The sequence below is a fragment of the Odontesthes bonariensis genome, chromosome 17 (genome assembly GCF_027942865.1).
Source record: "Odontesthes bonariensis isolate fOdoBon6 chromosome 17, fOdoBon6.hap1, whole genome shotgun sequence".
Lineage (NCBI taxonomy): Eukaryota > Metazoa > Chordata > Actinopteri > Atheriniformes > Atherinopsidae > Odontesthes > Odontesthes bonariensis.
Window position 1 is genome coordinate 13,543,453 of NC_134522.1, and position 24,624 is coordinate 13,568,076.

General features: G+C 43.5%; 1 protein-coding gene across 2 annotated transcripts in view; it reads right to left on the bottom strand.

The window, feature by feature from the left end:
* Positions 1 to 21,039, bottom strand: part of mboat2a (membrane bound O-acyltransferase domain containing 2a) — a 36,940-nt gene extending 15,901 nt beyond the window's left edge. Inside the window, exons 1-3 of one of the 2 annotated variants that reach the window (XM_075448892.1) lie at positions 20,800 to 20,980; positions 3,786 to 3,931; positions 322 to 399 (exon numbers count right to left, since the gene is read on the bottom strand). In XM_075448892.1, coding sequence (XP_075305007.1) covers positions 322 to 399; positions 3,786 to 3,931; positions 20,800 to 20,883 — 308 coding nt within the window. In that variant the 5' untranslated portion in view covers positions 20,884 to 20,980. Of the gene's footprint in view, positions 1 to 321; positions 400 to 3,785; positions 3,932 to 20,799 lie in introns of both variants that reach the window. The other variant, XM_075448893.1, reaches the window with a different exon arrangement.
* Between the last annotated feature and the right edge of the window lie 3,585 nt (positions 21,040 to 24,624).

Sequence of the window (24,624 nt, forward strand, 5' to 3'; positions counted from 1 at the left end):
TGTGTGTGTGTGTCTCTCGATGAGCCATGGTCACAGATATAGGCCTGAGGACAGAATCAGTGTCCTTGTGACCCAGACACACAAACCTCACAGACACAGTTAAGCTATTTAAGCCACAGATGAAGAAATAGTTAACTGATGGGAAGCTTTTACACAATGCAACAACTTACATAACTTAGCCAAAAAAGATTTTATAGATGACTGGGCTTGTGAAGAGTCAGTCATGTGTCCAGGTAGTTTCCCTGGTGGGAAACCACGCGGTCAAACAAAAAAAAAAAAAAAAAAAGAAAAGAAATGGCTAATGTTTTGGAATAAGCTTACTTGTGCATGTGCTCCAGGCTGGCGAAGATCATCACACTGTAGGAAAGCCCACTCTGCACCAGGAAATGGAGGGAATACCTGTGGAGACACAGACACCATAAATTATTAGGAACTCCGCTGAATAACTACATTTCTGTTGACAAATGCCCATGGCTTCATGATAAGAAAATGTGTTTTTTTTTTCTTTTGGACTTCTTTTTATAAGTCTTAGCATCCCCCAACTAAACCACGGGAGGCTGTAACCAACAATGTGTCACCTCCTGTCAGTAACAGTCATCATGACACTAGGTTCTTAATATATTCCCACATCTTCCAGCTGCGAGATGTGTAACATCGCACCGTTACGTTAAATCAATGTGTGCTCCTTAATCAAACTCTGCCTTATTTATCCACTTCTCACCCTTCTTGTAAACCACGCACACACAGTGCACAAAACACACAGTTTAGCAGCAGCAGCAGCAGCAGCAGATGGGTCTTTGAAGGGCACAGTGTGTGATCCTACCGACGTCAAGCCCTCCAGGAGAGGCGAGATGCCACACTGTGTTAGCAGTGAGTCAACAAAGAGGACAAGGGCATCGGGGGCTCGCAGAGAATATGGGGGCCTAGGGTGGTAAGGGCACAGTGAAGAATTGGGGAAGATGACAATGAGCAACAAAGAGAGCAAAGATGGACTCTTACACAAGACATTGTGAAACTTCTGGCACGTGTGCCTGGAGTGAATTAAAAACAAACCAGAGAATGTGTTCTCACGTTCAAGCAAAATGAAGCCATTCCCTTTCAATGCTTCAGTTGTTCAGCCGTCTCAGATTATTTTGGTTTTTTTTGTCCCCGGTGCCATTCAGAGACGAGCTTTTGTATCTGTGCGGAGTGTCAATGCATCCTAAAATAAAACAACACTCTGCACCATCTGCAGGGAAACTCCTCGAGGACCTGCAGTCAGGTGCCCTCTGAGAAAGAACAGTGTTAGCGTGTGTGTAGTACAGTGAAAGTTTAGATAACGCGTGTGTGCGGGTGCATTAAAGTGTGCACTTCAGCAAAAAAAAAAAAAAAAAAAAAAAAAAAAGGCCTGCAGAGACGCATGCGTTTTTACCCCTTTAATGAGCAGGGACTGTTACGGAAAACCGGTACCAAGACCGCTACAGAGTGTTCTGTAAGCTCCAGGACAAATGGTGCCACTGTCAGTGTTTATGCAACGCAAACTCATGCTGTTCACTAATGATGATGATCCTGCCGCCATCAGGCGATTACAATTAACTCATGAGTGCGAGGTCCTCTCTGGCCGTGGCCCGACTTTCAGAGGTGGAAGTCCACAAAATGTCACCCAAGTGCAGCAAAATGCATCAAATGTTGTCTCGTGGCCGGAGGGTAACCTCACAAAACACGAAGAGAACGTGTTAGAAATCTGCTGGGTATTGCTGCTGGGTTTACAGTGCACGCTCCCCCCCGGCTTCGGTGCCGGTGGGATTTGTCAAAGATAAAATGCGACCTGTTACTTTGCTAAAATAAGTCTGCAGTTAGGAGCCGTCAACGAGTTTATTCCTAAGCCATTCACTACAGTGGAGTCAAACTGGTTGGGCTAAGTTTGAAGGGATTGGGAGAATTGCCCTGACGACCGCAGATAACACAGATTTTGTGCCGCCTGAATAATATCTCCAGCTGCCTGTGAATTATGCACTGCGTTAGTGCATTCTACGGTGGAGCACTGAAACCTGGTCTGGTTTGGCTGCGAGGATATATCAGAGCAAAGTCTGCACTCGTCTACTCTTAACACAGTATTGGCAGAAGCTTCAGCACGAGACGCCAAGCTGAAAAATGGGAGGTTTTCAAATAGTGGGAGAGGCTCAACTAATATCCGTTTATACAGACAAGGTGCGACATATTGTGAGCAACACGGCAGTCTGTGCAGATGTGAGGTCAGTGCAATAAAAACATCAGCAGCCGCAGGGATTAAATAAGGAGTAGCAAGTGTGACTGAAGTTATATGCATGCATCCATCTTTTTTCTATACCTGCTTAAGCTTCTTAAGAATATCTCAGCTGCCATCGGGCAAGAGGCGCCGCACACCCTGAACGGGTTCCCGGTCCAAAGGGCCAACACAGAGACAAATGAGACCATCATGCATGCTCATGCCCACTCGTAGGGTCAATTTAGAATCATCAATAATCCGGAAACTTTTTTTTTCCCCGAGGCGACAGGACGCTAACCACCATCACCATGCAGCCCTATTTCATTACAAATATTTGGAGACATGCTCTTCAGAAATTACACTTTCCATTACCAGATGTATCTAAATTTTACCCACAGGCTCTCCTTTGCACTTTTTTTGCACAATTGGAGACATGTGAAACTATATTATTATAAAAGAACAGGGGAAACATGTACTTAAACGCCACAAAAAGGTGGCAACGTAAGAGATAACTTTTGCTTTTGTGGATTATCTTAATGGGATAAAACAGAAAACAGCGACATCGTCTCAAAAGATATATACATTTGTTTCATTGAACGGACAATGCTGTGGTAGGTGACACCGACAAGAAGGTGAAGTTGTTTACACAACAAATAATATCCAGCTGGTTGAACTGTGCAACATGAACTGTCCCCACGCTGACCAAGTAACACTTCTTGGCAGTCAGGTAGACGTCTGGCCACTCCTCCTTATGTCTGGCCACTCCTACTTATGTTTGGCCACTTCTCCTTATGTCTGGCCACTCCTCCTTATGTTTGGCCACTCCTCCTTATGTTTGGCCACTCCTCCTTATGTTTGGCCACTTCTCCTTATGTCTGGCCACTCCTCCTTATGTCTGCCCTCGTATATACACTGACAGCAGCAGCACTTTGGGAGGAACCGTGTCAGAGATACAGGGGATTGTTTATTACGGAGCAAGAGCTCTGTAATTGGATATCAGTTACTACCAGACTGACTGATTTACTTCGGTCAGGATAAACGGGAAGGAAGCGGGGGTGAGGGAGAACGAGGAAGGAAATGGATGCGACATGATGGGTCAGCAAGAGGCCCAAATGCCTGATCACTTATCTGTGAGCTGAGTGTTGATTCTTTGATAATTTACAGTATCCGAAAAAAGGGCTCTTTTTTTTTTTTTTCTTAAAACAAAAACCAACCTGTTGGAACCCTGAATAAAAGCAAACCACAACATGAGATGGTGAAAAAGAATTCTGAGATGAATAGCATGCTAAAGGAGAAGTAGATAGTTTATTACATGATATGTCATTATATAACATTATATCAGATATCAACTGTTGAACCAGGAGAAAAGCTATAAGCCTTCCAACAACCTAGAAAGGTCTAGAAAGATATTCATGATAGCAAGTGATTAACACAAGGAAGTCACAAGAAGGAAGAAGGGAGGAAGGGAGGAAGAAGGGAGGGAGAGAGGGAGTAGGGTATAAAAGGACGGACGAGATGGCAAGTACTGAGCTGCAGGACACACAGAGTGGTGACTCACCAGCCAAAGCAGAAGAGAGCCAAGTAGAAGCCCAGCAGAGTCGCCACCACATGTCTGATAAAGGGACTGGTCTTGCTGGGGTGGAGGTAGATCCGAAACCACACAGCCATCAGCAGGGCAAACAGCTGACATGCCACAAAGTTCACCTGAGCAGAGACACAAAAATTATTCTAAAAATAAAAATAAAAATAAAAATGAAAATAATAAAATACCACCCTCAATCAAAGAAGCAAAGGTTTCACTCAAATGTTAAAGAGATAAGGAAGAAATGCTTGTTTCTCACAGTAAGACGAAGGAGGATAAAGTTTCTGAAGTTATATTTCAGGTAACACCTTCTGCCTGACAGGTCAGATAAATGCTGGGTTACAGCTGATGTTTGAGACCTTGCTTCATCTCATAATGTCTCTAAATGTCACAGCAAAGCAGCTTTACTCCAATCAGCCGTGAGATTGACCAAAACCCTCAGGGCACATCAATAGAAAACGCTCTGTCCGATTACAAATACTGACAACATGGTGTTAGATAGAGAAGACATGCACACTACATCCTATCGATGTGTTGGGATACCCACAGTGACACCATCGTGACCACAAGCCACCAAAACCTTTTACAGTCTCGTTTGATTGACATTTTCTGACATTAAAACCGCGATGCACAGTGACGTTTGTGTTTATGCCTACATGTGTTCTCACAGCATGAACAGGGAGAACTGTGGGATATGTTAGAATAAATATCAAGCCCCATCTCGCCTGGATATTCATCACTCTTACGGCACATTTACGCAAGCCTGAGAAGTGCAAAGTAAAAGACTGTCGGTACTCTCTACCTTCTAATCTTTACAAAAGGCAAATGGGAAATACACAACAGACACAGAAATCACTGAGGACATCGTATATGTAACAGTTTAAAAAGGTCAAACGGACACTTAGGCTGTTTTGCACCAAGCCAATGTTTGTTTAATGTCCCGTTAAGCGATGCGAGTCTGAACACATAACTGCTCGCCAATGTATATGGGTCATGTTAACGGATCAGTCTGGCCATAAGCGATGAAAGGCTACAGACACCATGAGTACCATCCATTATCTATGGATCCTGCATGATTAATGAGAGGGATAGATATAGCCCAAAAGTACGTAGGTCCTCTCGTCTGCATGAGATGTAGCCGCAAATCATCTGAGGCATCCGATGTCATATCAGGAGGTTTAAGGCAGCAGCAGCAAAAAAAATTTAAGGGGTTTTTAATTTTTTTTAATATATATATACACATGAATGTAGAGACACGCAAGCAAAGTACAGAAACTTCTGTTGTTATAGGTACTATTGTTCAAGGGAGGGACCCAACCCCGAGCGAAACTGGGATAACTGACAAATAATCAAGCTAAAATGGCTGTGAGTGGTTCCTGATGCTAAAGTCTGAGCCCAACCAAGAACCAATGTGAAGGGGGGAAAAAAGCTGTTATCTGCTGGCTATTTGTTTTCTATCAGAGTGTGTCATTTTAGCTTCAGATTGTGTTTGCATTGCAAAAAAAAAAAGCTAATTAAGTGTGCTTCATCCGCCTGTTATTGATCATATGCAAACAACCCAACCCGGTTACGTGTCAATAAAGATTAGATTGTATTGATACTGGTTGCAATCCTTCAACTATGAACAATACAGTAAGCAAGCCTAGTTTCAGTCTGTCATACCCTCACTGATTGGAACAGGTCTTGTTTTCATGCATCCTGGGAAAATTATAGTATAACAAATCAAACAAAAATTACTCCCAAATAAAAAAAAATCCTTTAAATTTAAATTACTGGTACGAATAAAATATTTCTGCCACCAATAAGAATAATAACACTGATGAAATAAAGCCCAGGCAGGAAATGACAACGAATCCCATCTCCTCTGACTCTACAGCTTTGGAAATTATTTCAGGCTTTGATTACTTCAAGCTGCAATTTTGTAGAGGGAGAAAAAAAGAAAAAGCCTTGCCGGGTAATTTAATGAAAAAGCTGACTCGTGCACCTGCCCACAGGATGACAGACTGGCTCTCTTTCAAACAGCCCACACTTACTATAGCCATTGATTTATTCAAGAAACCAACAGAGGCAAAAAATAGCCAATAATGCCAGATAATGAGATGGCTTCAGAAGCATCTCAGCATTATCATATGCATCCCTAACCGCAATAAGGGGGCTTACAGAGGAGGGGAATTATTTCATACCGACAGCAAACATCTACAACATTCGTCTTTGTAATAGCCTGAGTCACACAGTGTGAAATCAGCCCCTCCCTGGAAATCAGTATGTTGCTTTGAAAGGAAGGAATTTCATGTGGGAGAGTGGGAAGGACACAGCAGAGGAACTGTATTGTTCAAGGCAACAGTAAACCGGAGCTGTGAGGGACTGTATGTGACAACACTGTGGGAGTTCATCTCCCCTTTCTATACATGAAACCACCCAAAAAGTTATTTCTGCTCATCAAAACTTTGCATTTCTAAGAATGAAAATACTTCCTTCGTGCCTTAGAAGTGCCTTGGGATGCCCTCGTGCACTTTTACCACGGCCCCATTAATGCTCCAGTTGGCCCCGCGTCTACTTCTGCTCACCCAGTCGCTCACTCTGCTTTGCTGAAACATTCTCGGCTCTTTAGCTTGATTGTGTAAGACAAAAAGCCAATAATGCATCGCTAATTTTAAATATTGATGTCATATTGTGATCTATTTGATCAATACAGAAGATGTAAAATCGCAAATGTACTTTTAGAGGATGAGCCTTCCGTTTCCTTGTGGGGAACTAGAGTGTGACGTAGTTGTTTTGGGTAATGAGTGAGTGAGTGAGTGAGTAAGTGATGAACAGGGGTATGTGGCAGAGCAGAAACCTGGCAGCAGCTGGGCAAAGTATGCCCACAGAGGGGATTCAATTACTCCACGATCAGCCACCTACTGTCTAGATAGGCTCAGGTTCCACAACAACTGTTAACAATTACGCTCTGTGTGTAAAAAACTAAAATAAGAACCCCGTCGATGCCAAGTTACCACGCTGTGTCTCCGTCCCCTTTTCTTATAGCGGTTGGGTTAAACAGTAGCGTGGTTTTAGCAATGTGCCGAGTTACATTTCGAGTTGCAGAGTTTCCGACTGAGAAGACGTACAAGTGGACCTGTTGATTAAAGTCTGGTTCATCAGACATCGCAGTTGAGCTAATTAAGGATACACACTCAATTCACTGATTAACAAGCTGAGAACCTCTTCAAAAGCAGTACTTGAAAGAGTCGTTTGTTCCAGAAGCTCAGACTCATTAATCTGACATTTGGTACAATATGAATTATGAACACTGAACAGCAACATTAATTATAGCCCATCAGGTGGGATAGATATGATCAAAATGCTCCCCGGTTGACAGACTATAGAGGAAATGTGAGAAATGATATTCTTTCCTGAGCTAAGCTCTCACGACAGCGCATGCCAGTTGAACTGCTTAATTTCACTCACGCATGTGATTTTACACCATGGTGATTTTGGTCCTCGAGCAAAGAATATATATATATATAAAATCCAAAGAATTGTGGGATATGAAGCAACTATCAGTTCATTCCTGATGCAACACGTTTCAGCAAAGTTATAACATCCCCAAAATGGTTTCTCTTCTCTTTATTTTTGTGACGCAAAGAAGCGTCTCAACCAGAGTACGTTGTTTTTTCATTTACAATAAATGGATCCCTTCTTCCATTATTGATTCCCTCTGAAGTCAATCTCACCCCGGGGTAAAGTGCTCTCCTTGTTTCAGAATGTATAACAGAATAACAGAAGAGTTTGAGATTGAAAAAGAAAAAGAAAAAGAAAAAAAGGAGAACCACACTTTTTTGGACTAAAATGCTGCCGTAAGCCCACTAAAACATGCATGGGGTTAAGCCTGGACTCCGAGGTGGCCAGTCTACGTGTGAAAATGATGTCTCGTGCTCCCTGACCCTTTGACAACTTCGGCCCACTGAATCCTGGCCTGAATTGTCATGTGAATGGATGCAATCAATTTCCAATCTTACCAATCTTCATGCTACTGAGAAAATTTAGGCTCAACTTTCTTTCTTTTTCCAAGATTTTCGTGACCACATTTCTTTCTTGAAGATGATGGCTCCACTCTCCTTCCAGGTTTAAAATAACTGCATTGGACAGATCCCTTTAGTTGCTTCTCTTCTTTTTAAATTCAGACATATTATCGGACCTTTCTTAAACACGACCACGGGACATGTCTTCTGATGTTGTTTAAAAAATGAGAAGCTGTTCACTGCATCAGTTAATAACTTACTGCCGGCTGAAAAATATTAATCACTGCAGTACTTTTCCCCTCGGGGGGCTCACTTAGTTAAATCCAGATGGTGACTTTTTATTTGGCCGAGTATGTGTTACAGAGGGAATAGACAATCACTCCTGTCCTTGGGGGGTCCATACTGTGTCTTTAGCATCCTCTCACTTCATCTGAGGACCCAAAAATAACATTTCCATGTATCAGTTTCATATCGTTACTGTGGATATGGATCAGTGAGGAGCAGGAAGAGAGACAGACAGTATGCAGATGTTTTGATGGCTGGCAGGCGCCAGTGAGTGCTTAGCGCTCGGAGGCAATAAGCTATCAAGCAGCTCCTCCTGTCAGCTGTGGCAAAGGGCACTGCTCAGCTTTGGGAAGATACATTATGGACCGACTCACAGGACAGGCAGAGGGGAGAAAAAAGCTGAGCGGGAGGTCGGAAGTCATCGTGAATGCAGTGGAAAAGGAAGAAAAGCCCGCTTCCTGAAGCTCATCACTGAGTGGAATACAGTGAACATGCCCATGTGTCTGCATACGTGTGAGGGATAGGAACATAAAGGTGGTGCTAGAGCGGTCCACCACAGTTAATCTCACCCTCTCATCACCCTCTCATACCAAAATAACGATTTCAATGCAAAGAGCAAGGGGCACTTCGCGTGCAACTTCCCCCTTTCTGCTGCACATTTCATGTCAGAGAGGAGCCGCAGACAAACAGCGAGGCTGTGGAGCAGTGGTCTCACTGAACTGGTTAAGACTTTCAGTGCAGACAGCTCAGTTGATTGAATGAAACAAGTCAGCTGTGCTGCTGCAGGGTTGGAACAAAAACCTGCAGCCACACCGGCCCTTTCACGGATCAGTTTGAGACCCCTGCTGTCGAGTAAGAGGAGGGATAGCACAGAGACGAACAGATGGAGAGCAAGTCTTTTTTAAAAATTTTTCCTCTGGACAATTCTTTACATCTTCCCTTTTCTATGAAAACAAAAAAAAAAAAGCACCACAAGTAGCTTGTGCAGGCTAAATGCTGACATCGGCATGATAGCAAGCTAACAATGCAGATATTTAGACGGTGTAATATTTTTTTACCTTCATGCTAACACCTGAAGCTCAAAGTCAAGCTCAGGCTTGCGGGAATGATATTGATTGCAGAACAAGTAGGAACCATAAACTGCTGAAGGAAATGTTGTGCCAGTCTATCTGGCAGTAGTTTCACTAAAAACCAGACTTCCTGTTGGTACAAGATGAGCAGAGAGATTGACGGCAAGGAAGTGGTGCCTGTGTGACGGCGGATCAGCAGAATGGTTTCAGCAGAGTTTCTGTGCCCCAGCACTAAGATTCTACAAGTTCTTCAACTAATGACGACTGAAAACAGAACTCCATGAACTCTGGATCACAGAGGGAAGCGGCCTATTGCATCATATTGGTATACAAGCATAACGCATTTTGCATAATTGCATTAGGACCACAAGCAGCGGATTCAACGACAGCCCGTTACTTTTTCACTTGTTTGTTTTACAAGGAAGCAATATTTCTGATGCAACATGCAGCGCTAAGATGGCATAGCAGGCGGATGAATTACTTAGACCTCTGGGAACGTGAATATCACGCTATGGCAGGTGGCATAAATAGAAGCAAATACATATGCAATATCAGCAAATATAAACATGCAGCATATCAGGTCAGTGGAGAGAGAAAAAAAAAAAGGTGAGTCAATCATTTCAAAAATAGTGAAATGATTGCCTGTGTCAAATGATTTTAGATGAGAAAGCTGGAGAAAACACATTGCATGAGGTTCCCATGGAGCAAAAAGACAGATAATCATCTTAATAAAACTGGTCAGTTGAGACTGACCTGCTCTGCGGGTGCAGGACACCTTTCCCACGGGAGAGCTCCTTTACTTGGGTAATAACTTTTACTGCTACAGTAAATACAAGTGCTATCACACACAGAGTCCTGGCTTGATATCACTTTTCTTAAATAGAATCCCACCCTCCCCTCTCCTCCCTGTGCACAGTCCGTGTTTAGCACCAAGAGACTAAAATAGTTCCTTTCTGCATAGAGCAGTGCATGCATCCTTATCCAAGCACAACCCGCTGCGACTAAGTGTGTGAGTGTCTGTGCATCGGTGTGTGAGTGTCCACACAAAGCAGGAGATAAATTTAGACTTCCATTAGCATAACCCCCCCCCCCTCCTATGTCATTAAGTTAAACCCTTCCAACACTCATCTACTCGTACAGCTTTTGTGATTCATGGCAGAATGGAGGGACGTTATCAAAGGCTCGAAGTTAAACCTAACTAGCATCACAATTTCGTATTTTCTTCAATTCAAACAAGAAACTATGGAGCCCATATACTGTCCTGATCCTTTTTTGGCAAGCACTATCTCACAAACAGCAGCTGGCATCAGTTTCAATGATAGGTGAGAGCTCGTGTAGCATTTTTGTTTCATTCCCACAAAGGATGAAAACCAGCCGATGATGATGATGATGGTTTTTTGTTTGTTTTCTGCGTGTAAACGTTATAAAGCACGGGGAAGACGGGCCCAGATCTTTGTGGAAATGCAGGAAAAGCGCAAGATATCAGACATGGACAAACTTTCATTTGTGTCAGCAGTGATGACGCAGGTTTCAAACAGATGCACAAAGAGAACAATTTAATGAGAGAAGGCTACAGCAGAATGTGCTGTCGTTTCATCCTCTGCCTTTCGGCCCCATCCTTGCCAGGAGGAGCAAAATGACAGTGATAAAAAGTGTGCCAGTGCTCTCTCCCACATGCAAACACACGCTTGCGCGTGCACGCGCTCCCTCTGCAGCTAGAGACACTTCCAATGTCTTGGCTACTTAAGTCTCAGCCAATGAATGTGGTGCAATTGGTCACAGCTCCTAGAGACAAATAACTTGTGTATGTGTGCTAGCTTCGTGCAACTAGAGGATGCTGACAGCATGGGAACAACTGTGTTCTTGTTCTTTCTTTCAATACAACAAAGCCTCGATTTGTTGTGTGCCACTGGCAGTGCGCCCTTTGCCCACTCGCATACATGCATATGGCCATCAAAAGAAAGAGAAGTTTAACAATTTCTATAGCTGAAGTCGAGTCTCAAGGATGTCAGCTGAATAAAACAGGCCTCAGCGTACAAAACCAAGTCCACTCTATAAAACAAAGCCATCGAATGACTGTGCCACCTGAGGCCGAATTAGTGCTTGTGCTAATGTTGTAAATAATGAGTAAAGTGTCATGTGGACAAGAAGAGCCCCAAGTAGGCTTGTACTGATGCACAAAGTCACACTGGAGTTCTAAATCCCGCAGTGTGCCGCTCTCTTCTCGAAGCTGATCCACGGATCCCGGTCAGGCTCAACGGTCAGGCTGGCTATTAATAGCCAAACAATCAGCCATGCCTCACAAGGCAACCAGCAGTGCTGAGCCAGAGCCATGCTCACAACGTGTGTGCTGCTCATTTTGTGAAAGGCGACCCCCTTCAAGCAAAAACTACCTTTGGTTAGCTATGTCATGCGTTTCCATCCTGATGAAAGGCTGTACTGGTGAGGTCACGTTACCACGGCAAAACATTTGTTTTAAGACTGGTGTGCATATTTGTACGCAACTGTGTCAACGCAAAAGTGACTGTAGCAACAGAAGAACACAAAAGCAGACAAATTCCTGTGTACATAAGGAAACATTTGTTCTCTGCAAAAAAGCCAGTCAGAATTTAGCTTCCCAAGTGCAGGCTTAAAACTCCCAGATAATGCAGTTGGGGATCAAATCACTCCCGCATGTATACACTCAACCAGACTCAAATGAGCCTCGGTGCCCTATACATGCTCCAAAGTTTAATCTTTTTGCAAAAACAGAGTGTAAGAGTACATCAATGGAGCCAAAATCCCAATAAAGCTGCTCTGATTGACACATTTTTCTGTTTCCTTTGTCAGACAGCTAAAAGCATCAGAAAATGTGATTAAAAGTCAGCCCATTAAACTAAGTGTCGACTCGCAGTCACTTAAAGCATTTCCAGACCATCACTCTAATCTAATAAAATCCTGTTTTTATAACCAAAGAATAATCTGACCAAAGCCCCATTCGAGTTACTTAAAGTCAACATCTGTGCGGTGCATTCGGCTACAGTTTGATATCCGGAGATCTCCCACACAAAGTTAGAAGCAGCAGAATATCTTGCACGTTTTCTCGCGCAGGCCAACGCGCCGCAGTGTCAGACATGCTTTGGTCAGTAACTATTCCACCCCTGTGCATTCACACTGGGACTGTTGAATGGTCCATTCAAGCTGGAACTGTAGCTGGACTCGTGTAACAGTGCTGGCCGAGTGCTCCTGAGTGAAGAGGGAGGCAGAAAGAGGCATATTATTAAAGAAGAACCCGCAGAATGAGCAGCATGCCCGGCAGTGACAAACTACTATCCAGCATTAACAAGATGACTGTAGATCATTTATGAAATCAATCAAATTAGTTCCTTTTGCCTGTAGATGATCACTCTATAAAATCAATTCCACAGTTACAGACTTTAAAGTTCTCTTAATGTGAAATCTGGATCATCTTGAACCAATCCAGATTTCCCAGTGGTGACTACAATTTCTTTCTATAGTTAAAATAGTTTACCGTTTCACTGCAACAGATGGGGCACAAGAGTCAGAGTCCAGGTTCATCTAACATTAAAACAACATACCAGAGCACGCTGAATCAGGGTGATTTAAAAAGAGAACACAGAAACTGTGCCTGCTGCATAATCTGAGGCAGTCAAGAGGCTGATGTTTTACAGCTGCTGGTTCACTTGTGTATTCTGATCCTTAAATGCAAGGTTGGCAGCTCCTTTTAAGCAGTAATTAAACAAATACATTCAAAGCTTCATGGATGTGACGTAAGAGCACGTTCCAATGCTGGTAGAGGGCACTAGGTGTTGGCTCAACTTCTTAACTGAGCAGAAATAGGGGGCCAATGCCTTCTTGGCTCACGCCGCCTTTCACACGCTGCTGCTCAGTGAGTAACTCATAAAGAACAGCCAGTATTCTCCAGCTTTTAACCAATCTTTAATCAGCGCACTTGTGCTGTTTGGACAGGGGCACAGCTGCACGCCTGTAATGTTTAAAGACAAAACACCGAAGGGGAGGTAGTGTTGCCATACATGATCAGTCTTGCTTCAGTAATGCTCGTTGCGACTGTTCACCCTCAAATGCTAGCGTTGCACAACTTGATGGGATCGTATCATCGCTTCCTCGAGATCTCCTCTTGCACCGTGGCGAGTCACTTTTAAGCCTACTCAGCACCCGCGTGGAATAACACACTTTCGAACACCACGATGTAAAGGAAAAACACCCGAGGCACATACATCAAGGATGAAGAATTCATAAAGTCTAAATCTACTCATCCCTCCAAGTTTGGCAAAGAAAGTCTGGTGGTCTTTTTTTGGCCCAGTGAAACAGCTCTGCGAAGCCCTTCAATGACTTTCACCTTTACATAAAACTACAGATGCACAGCATTAGATATTTGATAGATATTTTTCTCCCCTCATTTTGCCTGATTGCACACGTCAACACCGATGAAAGCCTCTTTAGGATCATGAAGGCAAAAAGAGAAACAAAAGCCTTGCAAGAGACAAGAAGAATAGGAGAAACAGTCAAAAGTTTTTTGTCTCCTAGCTAACACAGAATAACCCAGTAAGGATCGGGCTATGAGACTTATCATGAGAATCTGCGGTACAACGTTCACAGCAAAGCATGCCGCTTCGAACAACATGCCACACAGTCAAAGCATCGTCGCAGGATAAATGCAGCACAACTCTGTAAAGTTACAAAAGACTGTAAATGGTAAGCTAATGTTGCATAACCATGTTAAGTAACTGGCATTTGCTGACTGGGTTAATGTGTGGTTCTACCACAGGTCAATGCTCAGATATTCCACTACCGGAATCATCTTCATCAGTAGCCACTCGCGAACTAGGTCCCATTTTATGACCGTAAAACCACAGCATGTTAGAAGTGCTGTTTGTGTGGAAATGTGGCGCCCCATGTACAGAGGCTACAGTCCTTCAGAGTCCCGCATCGGATGGCCCTTTGCTGCATGTCTTCCCCCCTCTCTCTCTGCCCCCTGCTTCCTGTCTCTCTTGAACTGTCCTGTCCATTAAAAGGCATAAAAAAAAGCCCAAAATAAAATAGCACCAACGAACGCAGTGGGAACACACAGGAGTCGGAGGCTGCTGAAATTTCAGAGAATAGAGCCATACAAATGACCTGTGACTGATATATAAAACTTATGCCGTGACATGTGATGGACAGACAGGCTCCTCTTGAATTCTGACAAAATTCTGGGGGGGCTTTCTGACAAAGATAAGAATCAACCTTCAGGGAGGTCACAAGCTCCTGACACAAAAAAAAAAAAAACCACAAGACAAGATGGGCGAGTCCTCGTTTTAATTAAGAATACAATCGTGTCTTCACACAAATCTCTAAAATATCCAGCTGTGGAGCCAGTTGGGCAATAAGAGCCACCATTTTAGACAGTGATCACACCTAAAAATCCAAGCAGATCTGCCAGTCGGGTTGATCTTTTCTGTTTTGACAATAAACTGATGACTCAGAGCCCATAAAGATCGAATGGTTGAATTCCAGTTGACTTTAACATGAGTGGTATACTCCTTTAAGCAGATCCCAGATCAAGTGTGCCTCACTGCATCCTGCAGAACTATGTTGAATGTTTGATTCCGTCCACCGTTTTAATTGGTTGACATGTTGAATTTATTGGTTTGCACAGCATTTTGTTGAAGGAGCAGAGCAGCTCCACGAAACAGGAAAAGCTAGCATCCAATCACGAATGTCCTTCAATGCTCCATTCTGCAGCGAGGCACTCCTCAATCATGCAGCAGTCTGTGGCACAGGTGACTAGACCCAAGGGAACTGGAAGGCAGAAGGTCTTCAAGAGTGACCACGGTGAATCGATTCTGCATCCATCTTCAGAACTTTTCAGATGACAGCGCAACTTGTGCTTCAAGAGAGATCGATACTCGCATTGGCAATCTATTGGAGCGTAGAGCCACTTAGAGGTAAAGTGACTGAGTCTGTCCGCTCCAGTGAAGGTGAATCAGCTGAATTACCTCGCAGACTTACTTCAATGGACGTACAAGCGACCGTGCAAAGTCACGCCGATTAATATTCATGTCCCCTCTTTTCTATTGGACGCATTTCCTTTATCCCATTGGATTCCTGGCCAAGCGCCGCGAATGAACAGCTGCTCCACGTAGCTGTCGAGCAATTATACGCCTCTGTGGCATGCTCACACGGTTACTGTCGGCCTGTCATAACCCTCAAAACAAAAGGCTAAAATATTCTTAAACCATACCATGCATTAAAAACAGATCAACACCTTTTAAAGCAAGACACAGATCCCAAACATAAGTGGAGGGCTTGCTTGTTAGTCGATTTACAGTTCAGAACATTAAATACATCTAGCTCAGCCGATAATTTGAAGCTGGTTAAGTGACTCCCTGAAAATATGTTCTCCGCGTTGACTGCATGCAAATGCTAAACTGGTACTCCAAGCCAGAGAGTGTGGGCTTTTTTAGCGCAGCAAACCCATCAGACCTCACAGCACTACATCATCACCAATGGAACAAATGACTTAGCAACGCTGAATCATCTCGACATCCACGCTCGTGATCACTGTGAACACTTAGGGCAGCCGCACAGATTCCCCTGCCGTTCTGTATCTGCCCACCTTGGTGCTTTTTGCGTTACCATGCACACAAGGAAAAAAAACAGAAGCAGGAAAAAAAAAAAAAAAAAAAAAAACATCAGGGGAAAAGTTTTAGATTTGAATTTCTTTGCATCAATAAACCACATGTTTTGTATGACATTTGATGCGTCTACCGTGGGCGCTTTGAAAATTTGTTAGTGGGGAAACGTCCACGCTAGAAGCGACTTTCAGTACCTCACCCCCAAACTGCCATGGCATGGCAGAATGAGAAAATGCTCCGAGTTGCAAGAGTCTTTTTTTTGGAACAGAGGACAGACCAGATGTGACGTGAGGGCTTTGGCTCTCTTTAAAGTAGCAGACTCCGTGATGAAAAAGATTAGGACCCATTACAAACTTTGGCAAGAACCAAAACAGAAGCGCTACGGACTCGCTTGAGGTCAACACATCCGTCCAAACTGGAGCAAATTAATCTGTACTGATAATGTGTGATGAGAGTTTATCGCATCAATGCAGACGACTCATCTTCATCCAAATTAAAGCATCGCACAAGGCAATTCCAGCTCAGTAAAAACCTGTGGATTGACCCTGCTGAGGCCGTTTTTAGCACGTCTTGAGTAATATTTCACACATTCAACAGACAATTAAATGCATAATCATAAAGTCTGAAACCTTTTATCAACAACAAACAGTTTGTGACCAAAAACTACACCGGTTCTCATCAGCTACTCTGTAATGTTAACAACGAGGCAACGCTCTCCCTTATTCCCCAGGAGAAATCACACATGCTTGTATTGTTGATTGTGTGCCATAATAAAGGAAGCAGCCAGTAGCGCTGCACTACACAGAGCTGGTGGAGGGAAATCAATTGGAGGAATAAAACTCCCCAGAGGGCTGCAAATTAAACCAAAGGGGAGAAACTGACAAGACCTGAGGACTTTAAAGGCCAAACAACAGTCCCCAGCAACAGGCTTTGGGGACTCTGGAAAGACACCTCAGAGGAAAGCCAGCATACGAGTCCCAAGGGAAAACTCCCCCAAAAACCTGCCGTAACTTCAAATACAAAAAAAATAAATAAAAATAAATCAATGTCAACAGTTTTCATGTGATCAAAATGGGGAGTGCTTAACAAGGAAACCCCAAACCTCAGTGAAACCCATTTTGACCCATCTCTTTGTTACATGAAGGTGACTTCTGTCACTGATAGCAGGGAATTGTCAGCGGATGAAAAGAGAGCTGGGAGTCAAACCCTTTGCACTCGGCAGGCTTTAAAGGCCTAAAAAGCAACACCCGGATAGAAAATTTAGCGGCGACAACAAAAGAGGGCTTGTTCTCGAGATAACAGATGTGGCCGTGCACTGTGACAAACTACAATCCAATATGTCAAATAAACAGAAGACTGATTGTACAGCTGGGCCTTTTGTTACCACAGGACGCACAGCAGAAGCCCGCCTGCACATTGTGAGTCGGTACCTAAAAGGCCGTCTCGTCACTTCAGGCACTGCTTGCACATCGAAGAGACTGATGAGCGACAAAGTCGGCATATTGACTGCATATCCATCAACAGAAACATGAGTGTTTTAATAGATAAAATGGCAAAGGTGAGAAATTTCTATTTTCTTTAGCGGGTTCCATTAAGTCACTGGATACAAACTGTATGCATGCGCCAGACATCATTTTCCTGCATCAAGAGGAAGGCGTGTAGTTGTATAAGACAGCTGGTACGCTCTCCTGACAGGCTGCTGTCAACAATCGGCTGAACGGACGGCCCAAACCATATGTGAAAAGGTCACTGCTGACACTAAAAACATTACATCGTTCAAGATCTCCCCATTCAGAATTCAGAAAAATGTCAAACAAATAACCATAGCAAAGCATAACCTTACACTGTCACGTCATCCATGTCTTACATGTAGACTGACTAAACACAACAAAGTGCAAGCGGAAATTTCCATATCGTCGTGCTCCTCCGAGACATCTTGCAGATCTGTGGAAACAGAAGTGCTGTCAGCCTCCTGAATCCAAGCATGAGTAACCTGTATCAAGTCATCCCAGGCATCTAAAAGAGTCAATATGAAAAACAAATACAGCAAAACCTAGTATATTCAAATGCAAGATGATGAAACTGAGCAGAAAAGTATTTGTTTCTTGAAGTGAAAATATACCATCAGTTTTTTGTTTTTTTTATGTTAATACAGACACATGCAACCTGCCCTACACTACATAAACTGATACAGCTCATGCCCCCAGAGGTCGAGGCGGGATGAAAATCTGTTCCAATGGGAGAGAGGACCAGGTTCATGGGGCTGATAAAAACTGAACCTGCAAATGGTTCCACCGAAGAGATGGAATCGCATTCATTTAAATGGCTATGCCTGTAAATATTTAGCTCTGCTCCGCAGTCCTACAGGGAAGGAGAAAGGGGAGAAGTCAACACCTGCATTTTAAAACAGCAGAACTGCAAGTCATGTGCGACGGGGTGACGCAAAACAGGACAAAACCTCCTCCTTAATGTCGCTTCTTTTAAGCTGGAAATAGAAAAGGCCCTCCTGGCAGAAACGGTAGCTTGGCATAAAAGTATGAAACGCAGCCAAAGAACTTTATACTCGAGGCGGAGATGAGGGGGAGTCAGACTAGATGGACGAAAAAGGGGTTTTCTAGATCACATCAGGATGTTGTCTTCTCAAAGCAGAACAACTAAATGGAGACAGAGCGGGATGAGGATGTATTGTGAGCATGGAAAAATAATTAAATAAATAACATCTTCGATATCAGAGCGGGTGAGTGGTGTTTGTGTGGGCAGATAAAATTGCAGGAGGAAGTTTTATTCAAAGTAGTGTCAGCGTGTTACTGACGGGGGACGAGCTGTGCGAGATGGAAGCAAAAGAAGAGAGGAACGAGAGGGCGGAAAAAAATAGCCAAAACGCTTTGTGACAGTTCAGATTTCACACAGCTCCCGTTATAGCTCAAACACAGGCCTTCCACCCATGGGACAGGAGCACTTACTATACTTTACTATAAGCTACACTATAACAGAGCATAAAAATGACCATAACTGTCCACACCGATTATACTGCATCCAAGTGGATGTATTGATTTATGTGGCGCTGACCGAGGCGCTGGCATAGAGGAGCAACCAGTTGGCAGGAAGCTGAAAAATAACACAGTGACACCTGTCCAACAATGGAAGATGAGCCATGATAGGCCTTGATTGTCTGTCCTACTTGGACTATCTCCCTCTTTCCTCCTCCGACAGTTTCCTGTCCGATACAGGTAAACAAGCACGTACAACAAGAAACTTTCTACGTCTTATCGAGCCAACGTGAACAACAGAGAGGGCGCGCCGGGGTGACGATAACATGCATATGGCTTCACTTGTGTGATTTCTGACAATGCAACATTCCGAGCAGAGGCTGCACTCCTGCCGGGCGCAGAAATATGCCAAACAAATTCCAGCTGCACATGCGGGCTGGATGGAGTTTGAGCAACTACAGGACGTGGATTTAAACGCAAGTTCCAACTGGTCCTAGAAAATAGGACCACTGGAAAATACTACTTTAATGGACTTTTAAGGAATCAGTGATCAACCCTATGACCTCAACACTTTACAAGATCCCAGCTAAGGAAACAAACTTCCTCCCAGTCACACCCATATAATGTCAGCTGTGTACTACTGAGGTGTGGGGAAAGCTTGCAGGAGAGACCACTTTAGGGTTGTGGAAGGAACGGGCTCATCCGTGTGGCAAAAAGAGGAGATAAGCCTCGATGTCTCCGCAACAAAAAAACTAAACACTACCCACCTATGAGATTGAAGCAGGAAAGGTAGCACGGTGTAGCAAGCTGTTGGGGATGGCGCCACACGTCAAAAAGTTGAAATCAAAGTGTAGCTGGAGTCGGCCCACTCTGGTTAAAACAGGATACATCCAGCTCATCTCAGACAAGCCACGGTCATACTTCAACAAGTCAGAGTACGGTCAACCGGCAGAGAGGAGAAGAAATGTGCATTTCCTGATGGAGCCGATTCCACATACCTTGAGCATCTGATCCAGTCTGACATGACTGGACAGAGTTATGCACACACACCCACAGGCTACTTCTTTTGTTCCTGCTCCTTCTTCTCCTTGAAATGTGCTTTGTATGAATGCAAGACTGCTGGTGGGGTGTGATGCTTGTTCAACCAACTGCTCCTCAGAAAACGGTCTAATATAAACCAACATTTCATTTGAGAACTCCAGACACGCCACACCCACGTCAGCTACGTGCCAGCTGCTTCAATGATCCCCATCACGACTGCACGTTTCTAAAGTTGACCAAGTTTTGCTTTACAAGATTGTGAACTCCATAAAAACGGGACTCCTGTCAGTAACTCGGGTGAAACTAAAGCCTTACCTCATCACAACAAGAATGTACCCCAACCCCCACCACACCACACACACACACTTACTTTAAAAAGGGTACAAATCGAGGTACATACCAGATCGACCCTCATCCAAAGTCTGATTTGAGGAAAAACCAAACTCAGATTCTCAACAATTTCGCAGCTCAGTTTTTGGACCATCTTGCACTGCATATTTCTATGGTTTCGCAGTGAAAGTGAATCATCCCGAGCTGCCCAAACACACTCCTCTGTAGCTTACTTGTAATGTTAATCTAAGAAATATTTCATTGCTCTGCCCCAACTGCATGGTTGACCCAGCGGACAGCAGATCCAGGGATCTGTGGGTCCTCAGACCCCAGTTTTAAAACTACTGGATCAGGTTCTGTGCATTAAAAGGACGAGACAAAGGGCATTAGCTCCGGAGTAGCTTGACAAGCGACCAAATGATGTGAACCACCGTCAGAAATGTTGTGCACTCAGTGAGCCCGCAATGTACATGAAGCAAAGCTAACCCCAGCGGTGCGCATCTGCCCGTGCTAACGTCATGGTGGCTAACTGGGATTTTTTTTAAATGTATATTTATATACATCGTTTAAAATATGATCACAACTCAGTCGCCTCATGGGTCGTTATTTTCTCCCATCCTCCAGACACCTACCTGGTCGACGGGGAGATTGATAATTTCGCTGATCGGCTGCAACAGAGTGGATCCGGTGCATGATGCTGTCGTTTGGGTAGCCATGCTTGGATGGTGTCCGTAAATCCCTTCCTTTCTCCTTCCTCCCGGTTCACTTCTCTCCCCTCGGCTGCTGCGGTGGTAAAACACTGCTGCCGCTGCTGCTGCTGTTTTTTTGCGACGAGCTGGGCGCTTGTCATCCACGGCACACAACTAACAAAGAGCACAAACACAAGGCGAGAGGGATCGCCTGACCTGCCGCTGTGTGTTCAGCCCGCGCGCGATATTGCATCGTATTTCATACATTTTTTTGGCTAAGAGTTGCAACTAAAAAAAAAAAAAAAAAAGAGCAGAACTTTTGACGGATAAATTTTGCCACAGAGGATTTACACGTGTTTGAACTCTGTTGTGCTTTAGTGGTATATTTAGTGGTCCATAAACAGAAATATTGGCCTTTTTCACGTAGCACCCGGCGTTTATCCTGGTGAGCATGCGCAGCGGCGTCAAAAACTTTCACAAAGAGCTGCATAATGAAATAACCTCGTTGATTATTTTTTTTGTTTGTTTGTTTTACCCCGAAAGAAGACGCTGACACGTCATTTTAGCAAAAAATATCTCCGTGTGGTTTATTCGTGTTTTCGTTAGTTTCACACTTGAAAAAGAGAGGGCACGGTTGCTATGGTAGGAGAGATGGACGTGAACTATCTTGATCGCAAACTACCTTTGGCCACAGTAGAAAAAATGGTGTTGGCGTGAGGAGATGGGGGGGTGGTGAGAGATGGCGGCCCAGCCCTCTGTCTCAACCATCTATTTTAACCTAATGTTCGCATAAACATGAACTCGGATCGACTAATCCCACGACTGCGAAATAAATGCTGTTTTGAATGTACGTCGAGGTTTCTTGAATATAAACTGAACAATACTTCACGCGCCCCCACCCCTCCTCTCATTTATAGCATTCCACATGTGAAGGGTAAAAGAATGACGTAAGGTGGGCGTTAGATACGACTCATTTGCGAAAACTGCAACACAGAGATGCCTTTAAAGTGAGCAGCAAAGCCCATATCTGCACATCTGTCCCGGGCCTGGAAATAAAGGTGGAAATCCCCCCCCCCCCCCAAAAAAAAAAAAAAAAGTTGGCACACGTGGCAACTTTTAAACAAAAATGATGGGTCGCGTCCCTCTTACAACTACGTGGAAGGACACCAGTCTGTACTCTGTGTTCGTTTTAGCTCAGTTTGCATCCATTCGTGTTCATCCGACAATTACGAGACTTCATTCATCCTCCGCAACGTGCACTTTGACTTTACTGTGTTTGTGACACAATAAAGGGGGAAATACGACTCTCAACTATGCACTGCTCAATATAACCTACAGAATGAAGTAGGCTATCTGTTTCTCTGTCAAGACTGAAAGGGACAAACGTGAACGCTACTTTTGCACGTGAAGACGAAATTAATTTGAGTTGTTTCCTAGTTATGTAACGGCCTGGGGAGTTACCTCCCTGGCATCCTTTTCTTTCTTTCTTTTCTTTTTTTAACTGGCAATCAGCACCATCTAGTGGATTCCAGTCATTTGCCCCATATGGACTCTGTAGTAAAAAAAAAAAACATATCGAAGAACAAATATCAATTTCTAATCTAAAATAAGCAGGGTTTTTTTTTTTAGATGAGGGCCTGTTTTGACTGAGGCCATTTTATTATCTTTGTTTAAAGCAGTGATGCAGCAGTTGCTTTTGCACCTGATCGCATTGGCCAATAGAGGGCAGCACTTAGTTACTAGAAGCGGCCCATCTGAGCTGGTGGCAACGTTGCGCTTTACTCTCTGAATTGATCCATTTGATCAAACCCTTGAATGTTTAAGATATTCAAAAAGTCAGCGCTCATTACTCTTTTGTTTTTTTTGTTTTTTAAGGAGGAAGGAAAAGAAAATCAAGGGAGGAGTAAAGTTTTAAGACCAGAGTCAGTGGGGCAATTAACGGTAAAGACCTTCAAGTGTCCTGGAGGATAGGCTCCAGTTAGCACACCTTTCTATTCCTGTACTTCCTTGCAGGGGGAGGAAGAAGTGAAATGGAGTTTGAAGTGGAGCTTCACTGCATAATACATGAGAGGAGATATCTGGATTGTCAGCCAAGGCCTGGCTACTGGGCTCGTCAAGCTTCTGGAAATTAATTCTCTAAAATAGAACTATGTCTGCGGTTCCTTGTGTGACATTAAATGTATTTATTAAGTCACTTGTTTATTTATCTATTTATGATTGAACATGTGCCTATATGAGTATGATAAGTTCATTTAATTCATGTTCCAGAAACATTAAACCGTCGCACTTCATCTGAGGTTTCTTTGAGGCAGGTCCTTTGCATTTTCAAGATCAAGAGATCAAGATCAGATTCATTGTCATATACAGGGAAATACACAAAATTTCTCCCCCACTTTTAACCCATCCAGGTTGTCACAACCTTGTGCAGCAAAAACTTCAATAAAATGTTTCCCAGAATTGTTGATCATTCATGCACATCTTCCTCCAGGAATTCTAACGGCAGGAGAGCTTCAGTTCTGGGATGTTGGTGGGTTTCACTGCTTGCTCCATGTCATTTCACTACGTTTCTACTGATTTAAGGTCAGGACTTTTGAGTTGGCAACTGAAAAACAGAAACTTTTCTTGCATAAACCTTTCTTGGGGATTCAGTTCACTGGGATACTTAGAGCCTTTCCGGCTCAGACGGAGGAAAATGGGCACCAAAACATTCTATCACCACCATGTTTCATAGATGGAGTAAGAACACTATAGGATACAATGTTTTTTCTCCTCTAACAGACTTCCTACTCAAGCCACTCAAGCTCTAATTTGGTGTTATCAGTTCTCAAATTCTTTTCTTCCAACCAAACTTCTTGCTTGTCCGCATGACAGGTGTGAAACGACATGGCAAGCATCAGCGTTCTCTTTGGAGAGCTGGGGTCTTCTTCTTGCAGCCCTTGTTGTTCAGTGACCATATTGTTTAAAAGTTTCTCTTGGTTCCTTTGTGACCTTGCAGACTATAACACTTCTTAATCTTGGAGTCATCTCTGCTGGTCAACCGCTACCGGAGAGAAACTTTCAAACACCACTGTATGTGGAAGAATGACCATGTACATTTATGGGGTCTATTTCGGCCTTTTAGAAATAAGAAATGTAAATGATTTAACGATCCCATTTAAAGCTGCATATTCAAGAAAAGAAAACAACTTATATGAAATTAAATTTGAGAGGATAAAGATGTATGATGACAGAACACTAAGCTGTCAATAAAGAGATTTCATTATCTTGAGGGGATGTAAGACTAAATGGCTTATATGGCATTATTGTATGTTAATTATTCATGTCAAGAATCCCTGAAATTTCCTTCTCTCTTCCTCAGAGGACGACGTCACTGCACTGCTCTCCAGAAACACTCACCATGTACTTAATGTACGACAGCTCTTGTATAAAAACCATTAATCATTCAAGAGTATCCACAGACAGAGAAAGTATGACATTAAGTCGGACTGCTAGACCAACCGGGATTCATTGCATTCATGTCACTCTGCTAAACTGCCCTATTGTTCCTCCTAAAAGACACCCAATTAGATCCACCATCGCAAAGAAAGAGCATTTTGTTAAGTTGGCATCGTCTTGGCAACCCTATCCCCTTCCTCTCTGGTTGTCTCCCAGAGTGACACTCCACATTGAAAGAGTAAAGAAAGAGAAAGAAAATGGATGGTGTGAAATCACCATGGGGAGGGAAAAGTCCTCAAAAGGATGTAACAGGATGTAAATGTTGAATTTGTT